This window comes from Sorex fumeus, unplaced genomic scaffold (assembly GCF_029834395.1).
Source record: "Sorex fumeus unplaced genomic scaffold, SorFum_2.1 ptg000131l, whole genome shotgun sequence".
NCBI lineage: Eukaryota > Metazoa > Chordata > Mammalia > Eulipotyphla > Soricidae > Sorex > Sorex fumeus.
In genome coordinates, this window is record NW_026606188.1 from 23,589,566 (window position 1) to 23,605,573 (window position 16,008).

The 16,008-nt window shown below is 59.2% G+C and overlaps 2 protein-coding genes across 4 annotated transcripts; both read left to right on the forward strand.

The window, feature by feature from the left end:
- The first annotated feature begins 813 nt into the window (after positions 1-813).
- PPM1J (protein phosphatase, Mg2+/Mn2+ dependent 1J) lies at positions 814-6,589 on the forward strand. Of its 2 annotated transcripts, XM_056138972.1 has the most exons (10): positions 814-1,158; positions 2,317-2,431; positions 3,145-3,417; positions 3,626-3,738; positions 3,982-4,066; positions 5,275-5,393; positions 5,613-5,676; positions 5,778-5,885; positions 5,975-6,126; positions 6,268-6,589. In XM_056138972.1, the coding sequence occupies exons 1-10, from the start codon at positions 839-841 to the stop codon at positions 6,413-6,415; spliced, it is 1,497 nt and encodes a 498-aa protein (XP_055994947.1). In that variant the 5' UTR covers positions 814-838; the 3' UTR covers positions 6,416-6,589. The 2 variants fall into 2 exon arrangements, with proteins under 2 accessions (XP_055994947.1, XP_055994948.1); XM_056138973.1 differs by lacking the exon at positions 3,145-3,417.
- Positions 6,590-10,959: 4,370 nt separating this feature from the next.
- On the forward strand, positions 10,960-15,641 carry RHOC (ras homolog family member C). 2 transcript variants are annotated; one of them, XM_056138976.1, is made up of 5 exons: positions 10,960-11,067; positions 13,178-13,341; positions 13,986-14,106; positions 14,309-14,439; positions 15,093-15,586. In XM_056138976.1, exons 2-5 carry the CDS (start codon positions 13,186-13,188, stop codon positions 15,264-15,266), a joined length of 582 nt encoding a protein of 193 aa, XP_055994951.1. In that variant the 5' UTR covers positions 10,960-11,067; positions 13,178-13,185; the 3' UTR covers positions 15,267-15,586. The 2 variants fall into 2 exon arrangements, with proteins under 2 accessions (XP_055994951.1, XP_055994952.1); XM_056138977.1 differs by lacking the exons at positions 13,986-14,106; positions 14,309-14,439 and having other exon boundaries at positions 15,093-15,641.
- Positions 15,642-16,008: the final 367 nt, after the last annotated feature.

The following is a 16,008-nucleotide window of genomic DNA, read 5'->3' on the forward strand; positions in this document are numbered from 1 at the left end:
CTCTCTCTCCCTCCCTCTCTCTCTCTCCCTCTCTCTCTCCCTCCCCAGCATCCCATATGATCGATCCCCTGAACACTGCCAGTAGTAATTCCTGAGTGCAGACCTAGGAGCAACCCCTAAGCATAGTCCTGTGTGCCCCCAGCAAAAAGCAAAAATTAAAAAAAAATTTTAAAAAGTTGAAGGGCAGATGTGCGGTATAAATGTCTCCATGGATGGAAAGTGCCTTGTAGCCCGTGTTCTTAATAATTGGTGCTATTGCTGTTATCCTTTCTAACTAGTAGGGGAAGGTCTCAAAGTTGGAGTCCTGGGAAACGGAAATCGGGGTGACAGCCGCTGTCCCACATCGGGAGAGGTGATCTTCATAGGAGCCCAGGATCTTACCGCCACCCCTCACCCCAGTTCAGGATGCTCAGCAGCCCCAACTGGAGGTGCTATCACACCTGTGCTAGTCACCCGGCTCCAGCACCCCCCGCCCCCCGCAGCCCGGCCACGACCCACGGAGAGCGCGGCGGCACCACCTCGCGTCACAAAGGGGGAGTTCGAGCTGGTGCCTGCTCTAGAGCACGGCTGAAACCGCGTGTCCTTGTCCCGTCCGCTTCCCGCAGTGAGCGACCGTCTCGGGAGAGGGGGGCGGGAGATGCCGGGGGCCGGTGGGGGGCGGCTCCCGGGTGGGCGGAGCCAGGAAGTTTGGACGCGGGGCACCGTGTCGGTGGAGCCAATGGCCGGGCAGCACTATCGGGGCGAGGGAGGGGCGGGGCGGGGCCTGTGGGGCGGGGAGGGGGCGGGGCCTGCAAGGCGGGGCGGGGTGGGGCCGCGGCGGGGCGGGGCTGGCGGCAGCATGCTAAGCCGGGTGCGCTGCGCCGTGGCGCACCTGGTGAGCCCCGGGGGCGCCCCACCTCCTCGCCCGGAGTCCCCCGAACTGCCCCACACCACCTCGTCGAAATCCGCCGTCCCTCCAGAAGCGCCCAGGAGCCCTCCGGCACGGGCAGGGAGCGCCGCAGCCGCGACGACGGCCGAGGCTCGAGCGGGCTTCTCCCGACCGACCTTCCTGCAGCTGAGCCCGGGGGGGCTGCGACGCGCCGACGACCACGTTGACCGCGCTGTGCAAACCCCCCCGCACACCGGCCGCTGCCTGCCCTGGAGGACGGGCTACGCCGAGTGAGCGCCCCGGGCACCCTGGACCCCCCCACCCCCCCTCCCCCGCACCCGCGCCCTGCTCGGCCGCAGTGTCCGGGCTGCTGGGATGCACCCTCGGGGGTCAGGAGCGCCCTTCCCCGGCTCAGCCACCCACCCTCCCGCCCATGCCCAAGTCAGCGCAGCCTTTTCTCGGGACCTTGCAGCCAGTTGGCGGCCCCGAGGGTGCAGGGCCCCGCCGGGGAGGCGTTGGCCAGCTCTGGGTGCCCCCCGGCACTCTCTGCCCGGGAGAGGAGGGCTTTCAGGAGCTGGGACACTCTAAGGGAAGGCGGGGGAGACACGGTCTGAACTTCCCGACCCAAGCGCCCCAGTTCCCCGTCCCTCTAGCGGTCCCTTCCCCCTCCACACCCAGAAATAGCCCGCGACACCAGGCGGCGGCCGCCGGCTTTCCCGGGGCGGGGGAAGGGCCGCCCCTGGAAGCGGGGAGAGGGCAGCGGGGGGCGGGGGGGGTCCCTCAAGGGCCGAGGAAGGACGCGGCCCCCTGGCCGGGGCTGCCTTGCAGGCTGGGCATCGGTGGGAGAGCGGAGTCCGAAGCCCAGCGGGGCTGGGGTAGGAAGCCGGGGGTGGCGGCCGCTGGACCCGCCCCACCCTGCCCCACCCCTCCTTGGGCCTCCTGGGTTCGAGGAGTCCGCGGTGCTTTGGCCCCTGCGCAGTGCAGGTGGGCTTCCGTCCCGCCTCGGTGGCGGCACTCGCGTGCGGGCGCAAGCGCTTCCTCGCCAGAGCCACAGAAACTTGCGCTAGCAGGGCCTGGGGGGGGGGGGGGGGGGGGGTAAGGGCGGGGCGGGCGGCACCGAGGAACTGGTGGGGATTCGCATGGGATGCACGGTAGTGCCAGCAACAATGTCAAACCTCCTGTCTCCCACCAGTCCCCTTCACTGGGGATGCCCAGGTTGCCCATTCTGGGAAACTGAGGCAGGCAGGCGGTGTCTCCGCAGACCCCGCAGACTACACCGAGTGTTTACCTTGCCTTCCTTCTCCGCGGCCCTCTGGCCTCTATCCCAGGTGGCTGTGACCTTTTGCAGCTTGGCCAGCAGGCCAGAGGGGGTGTGTATGCCGAAGGTGGGAGTTATTCCTGGGCCTGGTCTGGTGTCCAGCCTGATGTGGTCACTCTGGACTTGGCAGGGTCATCAATGCCGGCAAGAGCCGGCACAATGAAGACCAGGCTTGCTGTAAAGCGCTGCGTCTGGAAAGTCGCAGGGGTGTTTCTGGGGCATCCAGGGAGTCTAGCGGAAGTCTGGTAAGCCCCCACCCTCATCTGGCCCTTCAAGACACCCCCAGGGACTCCAGGCATCTAGTTTCAGATCTGAGGCGTGTGGAAAGCCTACCCCAGATCCACTAGCTCTCTCCCTTCTGCATAGCACAGAATCTTCATCTGGCATCATCTACCCTATTCTGCCATGTCAGTGTGAATGTTAAACTTAGCACGGTTATGGGGCCAGAGAGACAGGACTGTGGGTGGGCACTTGCCTTGCATGCACATGGCCGACCCGGGTTCAATCCCCAGCATCCCATATGGTCAGAAGTAGTGTCTGAGTACCTAAGCACCACTTGGTATGGTCCAACCCCCCCCACCCCGCAAATGTTGTAGAGGCTCATATATTGGGGATGATTTGAAAAATTACCAGCAGCAATTATTTCTGCCTTTTTTTTTATCTTCCTAGTTTGGTTTTCCAGACATACTTTATTTGACATAACTTTAGTGAATAAGTCTCATTTTCCTTTTAATATTTACCTCTGACCTCTCTGATTTTTATATGGGTGCCCGGTCTTGTTCGTCCTTTATCTCACACATACACTCTCTCTCTCTCTCTCTCTCTCTCTCTCTCTCTCTCTCTCTCTCTCGCTCGCTCGCTCTCTCTCTCTCTCACTCACGCACACATTCACACTCACACACATTTACACAGACACCCTCCCCACACACACTTTCTCACATCAATTTCTCCCCTGCAGCCCCTCTGCTTCTACTACTGGGGCCTGTTTGACGGGCACGCTGGGGGTGGAGCGGCTGAAATGGCCTCCCGGCTCCTGCACTGCCACATCCAGGACCAGCTCAGGGACCTAGTCGAGATCCTGCAGACCCCGTCACCACCTCCCCTCTGCCTCTCCACGCCCGGGGCTCCAGGGTCCTCTGATCCCTGTGCCCCGGCTGGTCTCCAGTGGCAGAAGGAAGTGACTCACGAGAGTCTGGTGGTGGGCGCCATTGAGAAAGCCTTCCAGCTCATGGTGAGTGTGTGGGCCAGGCTGGGGCGGGTGTCAGGGGTGGACCTCGGCACCCATACCTTTGAAAGCCTGAGCAGGGGAAGGGCGGAGGGGAATCTTTCCTTCAGGATCCTGTATGACTCCACGGGACCAGTTCATTTCTGCGGCTGGAGGCAAGGGTGGCAGTGCCCAGAACTCTTATCTCCCCCACATAACCTCTCCTCCCTGGCAGGATGAACAGATGACTCAGGAGCAGCACGGCCACCACGTTGAGGGGGGCTGCTGTGCCCTAGTTGTGGTCTACCTAGTGGGCAAGGTGTATGTGGCAAATGCCGGTGACAGCAGGTACGGGGGTCCCGCTCTGAAAGAGTGAGGGCGGGGGGTGGGGGGAGATAGAATGAAAGAGCAAAGGGGATTGATGGGATTATCCTCAAAAGGTAAGGACTGGAAGAGCCACCGTGGCAGGACTGATGGAGGCTGGGGTGAGGCATCCTCAGGGACAGTAACGGGGAGGGCCTGGTCTTTCTGAGACTTTCCAGAAGGATGCTGAGGAGAGAGCCAAGCCCAAACCTATTCTTTCTCTGGCAGAGCCATCATTGTTCGGAATGGTGAGATCATTCCCATGTCCCGGGAGTTCACGCCAGAGACCGAGCGCCAGCGTGTTCAGCTGCTGGTGAGTTGAAACAAAACTCTTCCTTACTGTACACTGCCAGGCGTTACCCCAGCGCCCTGCCCACAGAGCATGCGCAGTTTCCACAGCCCGCAGCTCCCATTCTCTCTGAGGTCTCACCTTCTCTGAGGTCTCGCGTCCTTGCCACCCAGATGGTTCCTCCCTGGAGCTCCTGGGAGGTCCCTGCAGACAGTGGAGTGCCGGAAGGAGCCAGCACACTGCCCTGAGTGCCCAAGGAGGCCCGTGAGGAAGGAAATGCAGGCAGAGGTGGAGGAAGGAAACAGCAAGACCCGGAGGGGCAGTGTGGCCTGGAGCTTTCACCCTGAGTCTGATCCCCTTTAAGGACAGCATGAGCGAGTCCTGACCAAAGCCCTGCAGTAGCGCCGGGGCACCACCATTGGAGCCCCAAATCCTCCCAGAAGCAGTAATAACAATAAGAAAAAAAATCCCTAAAAATTCCCTTTATTTTTTGGGGGGGTGGGGGGGTGCCAACCCAGCAGTGTTCAGAGGTCACTCCTGACTCTGCACTCAGGAAATTCTCCTGGCAGTGCATGAGGGGAACATATGGGGTGCTAGTGACTGAACTTGGGTTGGCTGTGTGCAAGCTAAGTGCTGTACCGTCTCTGTTGTACTATCACTCTGGTCCCAAATTCACTTTATTTTTTAAAGCAAAAACTAGATCAGCGGTCTTGGAGCAGGTCTGCCAGGGGTTGGATCCTGCTTCCAGTACTTTGCTGTCAGAAAGGCTGTTGTGATACTTGAGGGCTGGAAAGATAGTACAGGGTGGGCACTTGCCTTGTAAGTAGGTGATAGCAATTTGACCCCAGCACTGCATATGGTTTCCAGAGCACCACCAGGAGTGATCCCTGAGCACAGAGCTAGAAGGTAACCCCCCCACTACCACCATCAATAAAAATTTAAGGATGTAGCTAAGCAGAAGAGCACTTGCCTGCCTTGGTGGTAGGGCCGGGGAGATAGTACACCGGGCAGGGTGCTTGCCCCGGCACGCCCTAGTGTCTTCCAAGCCTCGTCATGAGTGATCCCTGAGCACAGAGCCAGAATAAGCTCTGAGCATCTCTGGGTGTGGCCCCCAAACAAAATGAAACGAAAGGATATATTGTATACTCTGGTGAGTCTGTTGGCTGTAATAGATGTCCTTCTCTCTGCCACCTGCCTAATGCCCCTTTGCTTTGTCTGCCCCCCAATCCTAGGGCTTTCTGAAACCAGAGCTGCTGGGCACTGAGTTCACCCACCTGGAGTTTGCCCGCAGGGTACAGCCCAAGGACCTAGGCCAGAAGATGTTGTACCGGGACCAGAACATGAAGGGCTGGTAACGCTCCCCTAGAACTGGGACTCGTTTCCATGGCAACCAGACCTGTTCCTGACCAGCAGCAATGTGGATGCTGGAGACAGGCTCGGGGCGGGGCGCTGGGGGGTGTGCTCCCACCCCCCACCCCCCACCCCACCGCAGGGCTGCGTGGATGGAATCTGGCTCCCAGGGCAGGGTGCGGTGATGCTTGGTGATGCCTCCTCTTCTCCTCCTCCCCAGGGCCTACAAAAGGATCCAGCGGGAGGATCTCAGGTTCCCTCTGGTCTGTGGGGAGGGCAAAAAGGTAAAGGCCCTGGAGAGGGGAGAGACTGTGCCCAAGGAAGGAGCCGTGGTGTCAGTGAGACCAGGAGAGCTCCAGCAGCTCCCCCTCTTCCTCTTCTCCAGGCTCGAGTGATGGGTACCATTGGGGTGACCCGGGGCTTGGGCGACCACAATCTCAGGGTCTGCAGCTCCACCCTGCCCATTAAGCCCTTCCTCTCCTGCTTCCCAGAGGTGAGCCCAGGGGACCCTTTTTTGCCACATCTGCCTTCTGGGCGGTGCCCCCCTCCCCAGGTGCTCTCTCCACCCTCACCTGCCCACAGGTGCAAGTGTACGACTTGGCACAGTACGAGCACTGCCCGGATGACGTGCTAGTTTTGGGGACAGACGGGCTATGGGATGTTACTAGTGACTACGAGGTGGCTGCCACTGTGGACAGGGTGCTGTCAACCTATGAGCCCAATGACCCCAGCAGGTAGGGGACGTCTGGTGGCACGGGGATGAGCAGAGGCAGGATGGGGCTGAGGGGAGTCATGCTTGGGGGCCCATATGATGGCCTGTGCCCCCGTCTTCCCCATGCATGTCATACATGAGTGTGCACATGTGCTCCTGGCAGGTACACGGCTCTGGCCCAAGCTCTGGTTCTAGGGGCCCGGGGCAACCCCCAGGACCGTGACTGGCGTCTCCCCAACAACAAGCTGGGTTCCGGGGATGACATCTCGGTCTTCGTCATCCCCTTGGGCGGGCCATGCATTTACTCGTGAGGGGCTCAGCCCCAGCCTCCTGCCACCATGCCAGCGTTTCCGTGCCTACTCTTTCCCTGGCCCAGATATTGAAGTTGTTTCCCCGGCTTTCTTTGGTGGCAACGTAACTGAAGAAGGGGTGTCCGTGACACCCCAACATTACTGAACCTGAGCTATTGGCAAATAAACCAGATAGATAAAGATGTGTATCTTTGTTTACTTTGACTATGAACCAAAAAATGAGGACACGTTCCTGGGTGTGATGGAAAGAATGCCAGGATGTCTCTAAAAATCACTTCCCCTGGGATTTTTCTCATACCCTCATTTCCTCTTGGTCTGTGCACGCTCACCCACTTCCATTCGCTCTTGTCTTCTACATCAGGAGCCCAGCTCAAACCCTTCCTGATCTTTCTTTGTTCCTCCCCTCTCCTCCCTTACCCCCTCCCCCTAACTTTCCCTCTCCTCTCCCCTTTTTATTCTTCTTGGGTCATTCCTGGCTTTACTCAGGGCTTCCTTCTGGTTCTGTGCTCAGGGGTTAGCCAGGTGCAAGGAAGTGCCATATTCTCTGTACTATATGTCCAGTCCACTTTTGCAGTACTAGGGCTAGAACCCAGGGTGCGTGAGCTCTAGCGCTGTGCTTCATCCTTCCTGACATTCAAAGCCTCGTGCCCTAGTGGTCTCCCGAACACCTTTGACATCCATAGGCATTTCAGCCTGATCTGCCTCAAACTGAACTCACTTCCCTGTAAATTGCTGGTTACTCTGGTTACCATCGTTCATCATCTCTCTGGGCATCCACTCAGCTTCTCATATTCAAAGTGAAGTGAACAGGCTAGCGCTCAGCGGTAGCCTTGCTTGTGAATTCAGTCCCTGCCCTGGAGAGAGACAAAAGAAATCTCAGAGTTGGGTAATTTTTTGGCTTCCATTTCTATGTATTAAGCGAATCAGGAACTTTTGGCTGTGTGGCTTTTAAATATATATTTCCTATTTGTAATTCATCTCCACCTCCCCATGCCCTACTGCCCTTTTTTATGCAGTGTGTGTGTGGGCTGGAGTGATAGCACAGTGGTAGGGCATTTGCCTTGCATGAAGCCAGCCCAATCGAGCTGGGTTCGATTCCTCTGCCCCTCTTGGAGAGCCCGGCAAGCTACCGAGAGTATCTCGCCCGCACGGCAAAAGCCTGGCAAGCTACCTGTGACGAATTCAATATGCCAAACACAGTAACAACAAGTCTCAAAATGGAGACGTTACTGGGCCCGCTTGAGCAAATCGATGAACAGGAGGACAGTGACAGTGAACAGTATGTGTATTGGGGGGTAGGGGGGTAAGTGGGAGGTTTGTTCCATATCTATGGTGCTGAGGAGCTATTCCTGACTCTGTGTTTAGGGGTCATTCTTGGCAGTTGGGGATTGAACTGGGGTTGACCATTTGCGACATAAGTGTCTCAGTCCCTGTGCTATCTCTCTGGCTTGCTTCAGTCCCTCATAGCAACCTCCTAACCCCGGTTTCAGTTCACTCCCAGATATCAGGGGCCAGCAGCCAGGACCACCTTCCACAGAATGAATGAGCCTGTTACTCCCTTCTGGGAACACTTTGGTGGCTCTCATGGTCATTAGACTAAAATGAGTGCGCAGGAGTGGCACAGAGGCACGTTCCCAGTATGACTTTTCGACCCCATTATTTCACACTTCACTACCCCACCTCCTAAGGGTTTCTGCAACTCCAAGCCTGTAGCATCTCCAGTGCACTGGAAACTGACACATCACCTTACCTGGAACCCTTCACCTGTTCCTCAGGGCTGGGCACTGCCTTCTGAATTTTAGTTTCAGATTTTGAAACACCCGACCATGCTCAGGACTTATTCCTGGCTCTGTGCTCAGGGATTGAACCCACCAGGGCTTCAATCCCTAGTAGTGCTTGGGGGACCATATGTGGTATCAGGGATTGAACTGGACTTGGCCTTATGCAAGGTAAGCACTCTCTCCCTGTGCTATCTCTCCAACTCAAACTTCTGAATTTTAAAAAATTGATTTCTTTGGGCCACATCTTGTGGTGCTCAGGCGTTACTCTCTGGCTCAGCACTCAGGGGCCCATGTGATAGGGACCAGGCCCAGGCCTTCCCAGATGCAGGTTAGCCCTTTCTGCTGCCCCCTGCCCACTCCCCCCACCCCACCTCACCTTCTAGATTTTGTTTTCTATTGGGAATTGGCAGTTAAGACTAGAGATCAGGGGGCTGGAGCAATAGCACAGAGAGTAGGGCGTTTGCCTTGCACACTGCTGACCCGGGTTCAATTCCCAGCATCCCATATGGTCCCCTGAGCACCGCCAGGGGTAATTCCTGAGCGCAGAGCCAGGAGTAACCCCTGTGCATTGCCAGGTGTGACCCAAAAAGAAAAAATAAAAAAGACTAAGGATCAGTAGGTAGGACACTAACCTAGATTAAATCCTTGGCACTATATATGGTCCCTAGAGCCCACCAGGAGTGATCCTTAAGCGCAGTCAGGAGCAGGCCCTGCGTACAGGTAAGTATGCCCCAACTCCCCCCCCCCCCAAAAAAAAGACAGGGGCTCCAGAGTTCTGCATATAGGTTCTGGCGCCAGACCCAACACTTAGTTTTCTGCTGCTTCTCAGAAAAAGATAAAAATAGTATCTCCAAAGGTTATTCTGAAGTAGTTCATATAGCCAGTGGTATAATAAGGGTTCAATAACTGTTAGCTCTCTTTAAGTTGCCTGGCTTCCAAATTTAGACTGCAAGTTCTTTGAAGGCAGAAATCGATGTGAACTGAGAGATAAAGCTCTCAGTTCATATTCAATAAATATTTGTTGAGCCAGTTAAGAGACCTAGGGGGTGTGCCACACCACTCTCAGCCTGGTTCCTCGTAAAACGTGTGGCTTGTGCTTCAGATCTTTAAAGTCGATGAAACCAGAGAGATAGTACAGGAGGTAGGGCATTTGCCTTCACATTGCCAACCCAGGTTCAGTCCCCGACATCCTACATGGTACCCTGAGTACCACCAGGAGTAGTGATTGCTGCATGCAGAGCCAGGTGTGTCCCTAAACTCTCCTCCAAAAAGCAATTTAAAAATAAAGTTAATATGATTTCTAACCTAAATTTATTCAGCAAATACTGAAAGCCACATCCTTTGCTGGACGGTGGTCAAAGGAAGGTGGGAGAGCATAGAGCCAGTAGCTGGAAAGGCACAGGCTAAGTTTCTGCTCCTTCTGTGCAAGCTGTAAAATGATGGACAAGCTGTTTAACCTCTCTGAGCCTCCGTTTCCCTAGACCAAAGATCTGGAATGAGTATTAAAAGGTTCAGTTATATAAGGTATGGCACACAGCTACTCATAGTGTTAATGGATGTCCTCAGCTTCCATCCACCTCCACAGCCACTTAACAGAAAAGGAGAAGGAGTTAAATATCCAGTGTACAATTCAGGCATAACTAAAGGTCCCTTGTCACCCAGAAATGATAAATGGGGCCAGAACCAAATTCCCCACTGGGGATCTAAGATTTCCAAGAATACACTTTGCAGGGTTAGGTAGGAATCAAACTCAAGAAAATTCCAGGCCCTGGGAAGGAAAAAAACATTGCTAAGGTGGAGAGTGACCTGGGCCACAGATATTTTCAGTCTTCAAGGTGGGCCTGGCAGGAATGATGTCAGGCTGTACTTTATTAAGATTCTTGGACCGGAACAGAGCAAGTAGGGCGTTCACTTTGCATGCAGTGGACCTGGTTCAATCTCTGGCACCCACAAGGTCCCCCGAGCCAGCCAGGAGTAAGCCGTGATCACCGCCTGATGTGACTTTTTAAAAAAAAGCGCATATTTTTAATAATATGCTGGGCCAAGGGAGAGCGGCATTAAAGAATCCCTGGAGTGGAGGCCTGGGTTCAATCTCCAGCATCTGCTGGAAGCAACCCCCGAGCACCACAGGGAGTGGCCCTAAAATAAAACAACACAAAATTCCTGGAGCAGAGGGTGAGGGTGGGAGTCTTTCCCATCCGTGTATCCGTCCGCCTTCCCAGCCCCGCGTCCACGTCGCGGTCGTGGCCGGGTCCCGCCACCCGCGGTCCCAGGTCGGGTAAGTGCGGGCGGGGGGCTGGCCACGAGAGGGCAGCAGCGGCCCTTTGCTCACCCCAAACCCTAGCGCCTCACCACTTTCCCGAAGTCTGTTCGCCAGGAGGGCGGGGCAGCGGCAGAGCCGCTGGGGTCCCGCCGCCCCCTCACTTACCGTTTCGGAGTCCGGAGGCTCGGGACGGGAGATTGGGCGGAGCCAAGGGCGCCCCGCCCCGGGACCGACCCTCTAGCCACGACCCTCTGGCCCCGCCCATTCACTTTGGCCCCGCCCCGGGACCGCCCTTTGCCCCCGCCCTGCCCTTTAGCCCCTCCCGGAACCCCCCTCTGGCCCCGCCCATGCATCGCGGCCCCGCCCTCTGACCCCGCCCTGCTATTTAGCCCCGCCCCGAATCGCCCTCTGACCCCGCCCTTCCCTTTAGCCCCGCCCCGGGACCGCCCCTCTGGCCCCGCCTGTGCTCTTTGGCCCCGCCCCGCCCCTCTGCCCCACCCCCTGGCCCCGCCCTGCCCCCGCCGCGGCGCCGGAGGAGGGCGGGCGGCCCCTCGGGTCAGTCTCTACCTCGGACACACGCCGCGCAGCTGGAGGCGGCGGAGCGGAAGGTACCCCGGGTCCGGGACTGGGGGCGGCGGGGAGGCCCGCGAACTCTCCTCGGGGGCGGGCACTGTCCCCCTTGCCGCCGGCTGGGGGGCTCGGTCGGGCGAGCTGACCGCGGCGTCCGGGCTGTGACCGCGCCCGCCCGGCCCCGCCGCCTGCTCTGTGCGGCCAGGGGTCCCCGGAAGCTGTCCCGCGGCGTCGGGCGGCGGCTCACCCCCTCCCCGGGCCCCGGTGGGCCTGGGCGGGGCGAGGGAATCCCTCACCCCTAGCCGGGCCGGGGCCGGGGAACGGCGGGAACCGGCGGGAGCAGGGACGGCCGGCGCTCGCCCAGGGTGGACGCCGCCGGGACGTGCCCGTGGCGCCTCCCGCCCTGCGCTGGACTCGGGGCCTCTGTCGCCGCCACCCCCGGTGCCCGCGGGCCACGGAGTGCTGCCCGCAGTGGTCACCGCCTCCGCCCACCCGGTCCTCCAGCCGGGCTCGGTCCAGTCACACTCCCGGCTGGGGGTTCTCACCTGAGCGCAGTTTCCAGGGAACCCCTTCGGAAGGTTGGGTTCCACTTTGGAAGGAATCGGCCAGCAGGGTGGATGCCTTCTTGCCCGGCTTTGGGGTTTCAAGATGAGCCCCCTCCCCCCTTTTTGGTGGGAAGAATGTGGTTGTGTACTTTCAGCTCCTATAAACTCCCTCTGACTCACGCACTTCCCCTCTTCCCGGTGTGTGTGTGTGCAGGGGAGGGAGGGGGCCCTCGGCTGGAGCCTGCGTGTTTGCCTCCTGAAGAGTGGAGGGAGGTGGCGGTCTGTGGGAAGTTAAACAGCCCCGTTTGACAGGATGTGGGACGGAGGAAAGCCAGGTCGGAGCGCAGATCGGGTTACGTCCCCTGCTGCTCGGCGGCTCCCAGCCTGGAGGTGCGGGACTGGCCCTCATTCGCCTCTCCAGGGGAGCTCCTCCCAGCCCACTTCCAGCCCCTTCCCCCTGCCCCAAAGTCTGGCCCCCTCTCTTCCTCCCGGCCCAGGCCCCCAATGCGCTTCAGCCGGCTGAGGAAGTGGGGCTGGGCAGGGGGCTATGATCTGGGTGGGGGGTTGGGGTGGGAGACCCACGGAAACTCGGGGAAGCTGAGTCACAGGGAGGGGTGGGCGGGGCCTTGGGTGAGCTGGAGAAGGGGCTGTTCCAGGGAGTGGGTGGTGAGTCCCACTGACTTATTCTCCTCCGGCTTTGCTCCCTCCCTACAGTGTGGTCATTGTCCCCGCCTGAGGCTGAGTGACCCAGTGTTGCTGCCAGGCCCAGGTGGGGGGGGGTGCCCAAGGGCAGGCTGTGGGCACAGCAGGGACTGAGCCTCCTTTGTGGGACCTGGGGGGCTGGGATGGGTGGACCAGGGAAGCCTCTGGCCTCGGCCACTGCCCTGTCTGGGTTTCCCTGTGCCACTCTCCTTCCTACCCCACCCCACCCCACCCCCCAGCGATGTGTAGAAAGAGCACCAGGCTGCCGCGCCTCCGTGGCCTCTTTCGTCCAAGTAGAAAGCACATGACCTACCTGCCTTTGGGCTTCTGAAGAAGTTTGTTGGTTTGTTTGGGCCACGCCCAGTGGTGCTTGCAGAACGCACCTGGCCACCTACATGCAAAGCGTGTGCCCAGCCTGTGGAACTCTCACCCGTGGAGATGACGTCTGGCCAAATAACCAGCATAGCACCCAGCACGGCAGGGCTCCCTACGGTCCTTGGCACCGGCCTCCGTCCTGTGTGGGGGGCAGACTCCTGCTCAGGATAGCGCCTCAACAACACCCAGCAATACCCTGATAAACAAAGTGTGATGGTGCGGGTGGGTTCTGAAACCAGGCTCGGGGTGGGCTGCAGATGGAGGCCTATACTTGGGTCTGAGCTCTGCACAGTCCTCTGGGGGGCAGGGGCAGGGCTGAGAGAGGGCTCCTTTGGGATGCTCTTTCACCTGCGCTTCAGCATCAGGGAGGGAGATGACCTCTAGGAATTTCATTTGGCAAGAACATGCCTGAGCAAGCCCCCTCTCTTCCTCGACTCCTGCGCCGGATGCCGTTTTCTCAGGGAGGAGGAGGGGAGCAGAGCAGAGCTTGCTGCTTTCCTCAACGTCCCTTCTTCTCCTCCGCTAGCCCCAGCCATGGCTGCCATCCGCAAGAAACTGGTGATCGTGGGGGATGGGGCCTGCGGGAAGACCTGCCTCCTCATTGTCTTCAGCAAGGACCAGTTCCCTGAGGTCTATGTCCCCACCGTCTTCGAGAACTACATCGCAGACATAGAGGTGGACGGCAAGCAGGTGAGGCCAGGCCCTCCCGCCCCCTACCCAGGGTCTCCTTGGGGCGGGGGCGGCCTTCCTTCCTCACCACCCCCACTTCCTCGGCAACTCTTCCTGCTGGCGCCAGTGACAGCTGGAGGCGAAACTGCTGCAGAGGAAATCCTGGTTCCTTCACACGCGGGCTCTGTGCTGTCCTGGCCAGACCCTTTGCCTCTGAGCGGACCACCTTCAGAGGGTGCTTGTTTTGAAGGGTGAAACCTGGAGACCCCAGACCAAGCCTTGGCCGGGTGTGGCGAGCCCGGAACAGACGCCTCGCCCTGGGGCACAGTCCTGAGGTCACCAGAGCAGGGCCTGCCTCATGCCTCGCCTCCAGAGGGCTCCGGGAGGATAAAATGAAGGAGCTCGGGCTAGAGAGCAGCTTGGAGGCTGGGAGGCACATGTGCACACGGAGCCACATGACCCTCCCCTGAGCACCTCTGGGTATGGCCCCAAAGCCGCTAAGGCAGTTCCCCCAGCAGCACTTCAGACAACACAAAGGTGACGCCCAGGGTTGGCAAAGTCCACTTTGCCCCGTGTTGTGCGTGACGGGCTGTCCCCCAGCACACAGCGGCTGGGCCTGGGGCTTTCGGGGTCTCTGCTGAGCGACTCGCGGGTCTTTGCTGCAGGTGGAGCTGGCACTGTGGGACACAGCGGGACAGGAAGACTATGACCGCCTGCGGCCTCTCTCATACCCGGACACCGACGTCATCCTCATGTGCTTCTCCATCGACAGCCCAGACAGCCTGGGTAAGGCGGGAGAGCCCTGGGCTCATTACCAGAAGCAGCTCCCGTGGTGGAGGCCCTGGGGAGGGAGCCCCATGGCCGCCTCCACGCGAGGGCGAGGCAGGTCATCGGGCCTTGGAGAAGGGTCCTGGGAAAGGCTCTGGGGCATTCCCTGCCCCAACCTGAGGGGCTCTGTAATCTGAGGCACGTTGTGACACGTCTGCAGAGAACATTCCTGAGAAGTGGACCCCCGAAGTGAAGCACTTCTGCCCCAATGTGCCCATCATCCTCGTGGGAAACAAGAAGGACCTGCGGCAGGACGAGCACACCAGGAGGGAGCTGGCCAAGATGAAGCAGGTGCGGCTCTTGGAGAGGCCACTCTGTCCCCGCGGGCATCCTTAAGGACGGGGATCCCCTTCCCAGTCTCTGCCTGTTTCATCCCAACATTTCCCATCTCAGCCCTGGGTGGCTGGGAGAGGGGGTGGCTTGTTGGGGCAAGCTTAGTGGCGAGCCCTTACCAGAGGAGCTGAAGGTAAGGAGCAGACTCTAGCCAGGAAACCATGAAGAGAAAGTAGAGCAGGTCAGGTGCTTGGCCAACCTGGGTTCTGTCTCCAGCATCCCATATGGTCCCCAGCTCCAGCAGGAGTGATCCCCGAGTACAGAAACAGGAGCAAGCCCTGAGCACAGCCAGCTGTGGCCCCAAACCTCCCCTAACCCCCACACAAAAATAAAGGAATGCACTGTCCAGCCAGAAAAAACTTGACAAACTTTTAAAGTGGCAACAAGCACAGTCAGGTCAGCATCAGAAAACTCCTGGCAGCAACTGCAGGTGGGTCGGAAGGAACAGAGAGAGCTGGGTGGCCAGCTGGGAGGCGCCGGGTGCTCATTCCGGTAAAGCAGTGTGTTCCAGGGTGCAGGATGCTGGGGCGAGTCTGAAACGGAAGCTGTGCTGGTGGCTGGGGGTGGGGACTCCAGACTGTCAGCTCTGACCTACACCTTCTGCTTCCCAGGAGCCTGTTCGATCTGAGGAAGGCCGCGACATGGCAAATCGGATCAGTGCCTTTGGCTACCTCGAGTGCTCAGCCAAGACCAAGGACGGGGTGCGGGAGGTGTTCGAGATGGCCACGCGGGCTGGCCTCCAGGTCCGCAAGAACAAGCGTCGGAGGGGCTGCCCTATCCTCTGAGCGCCCCAGTTCCCCCACTTCCCATTAGCCCTGTTCGCGGGGTGTAGGAAGCCCCCATCACCCCACCCTCACTCTCTTGGAGCTCCATGCCCAAGGTTCCCTTTTCCAGCTCCCTCTGCCTGGGACTGCACGACATTTGGTCAGCTCCCTGGCCCCCTTGGGCGGGCAGTGGTGGGTCCTTACTCTGCCCTGATCACAGGTGGGCACCTTCATCTTTTTGGCCTTCTCTGGAGGATCACCACACACCAGCACTTTATACATTTCCAGCTCCCAGCAGTGGGGTGGGGCACGCCACGGTGGAATGGAGCCCACCCCCCACCCCCTGTCCCCCTGGCGTGGGACAGGGGCCTAGCCTGGCCTCTGGCTGTCCTTCACGGGAGGCCCAAATAAAGACTGCCAGGCTGCAACATGTGTGGCGCTTGCTGTCTGACCAAGCCTGGGGTCCATCGCCTCGTTTCAAAGTGGCCTGCAGTGCTGGCCCCCAAGCCTGGGGAGGCAGGACTGAGGCAGACAGGGTGGAGACTGGCCAGGATGAGGTCACTCCTGGCGCAGGCCGGAGGCGGGTGAGGGGAGTGGTCTGGAGTCGCTAAACTTAGAAGCCTGTGGGTGGTTGCCCCACCGCCTCCCAGGGGCCTGGGGGCTTCTGGGGCTGAATGGGACTGTCCCCCACTCCCCTCCCAAGACCAGCTCGGGAGCGCAGGAGACGACCAGGCTGAGAAGACATGGAGACTTTGGCAAAGGC

What these genes read in the sequence shown, in the direction of transcription:
- PPM1J (XM_056138972.1), top strand. Translation starts at nt 839, where the DNA reads ATGCTAAGCCGGGTGCGCTGCGCCGTGGCGCACCTGGTGAGCCCCGGG. An exon ending in TCTGTGGGGAGGGCAAAAAG is followed by an intron (nt 5,677 to 5,777) that starts GTAAAGGCCCTG and finishes CCTCTTCTCCAG; the next exon opens with GCTCGAGTGATGGGTACCAT. An exon ending in TCCTCTCCTGCTTCCCAGAG is followed by an intron (nt 5,886 to 5,974) that starts GTGAGCCCAGGG and finishes ACCTGCCCACAG; the next exon opens with GTGCAAGTGTACGACTTGGC.
- RHOC (XM_056138976.1), top strand. Translation starts at nt 13,186, where the DNA reads ATGGCTGCCATCCGCAAGAAACTGGTGATCGTGGGGGATGGGGCCTGC. An exon ending in CGACAGCCCAGACAGCCTGG is followed by an intron (nt 14,107 to 14,308) that starts GTAAGGCGGGAG and finishes ACACGTCTGCAG; the next exon opens with AGAACATTCCTGAGAAGTGG. An exon ending in AGCTGGCCAAGATGAAGCAG is followed by an intron (nt 14,440 to 15,092) that starts GTGCGGCTCTTG and finishes TCTGCTTCCCAG; the next exon opens with GAGCCTGTTCGATCTGAGGA.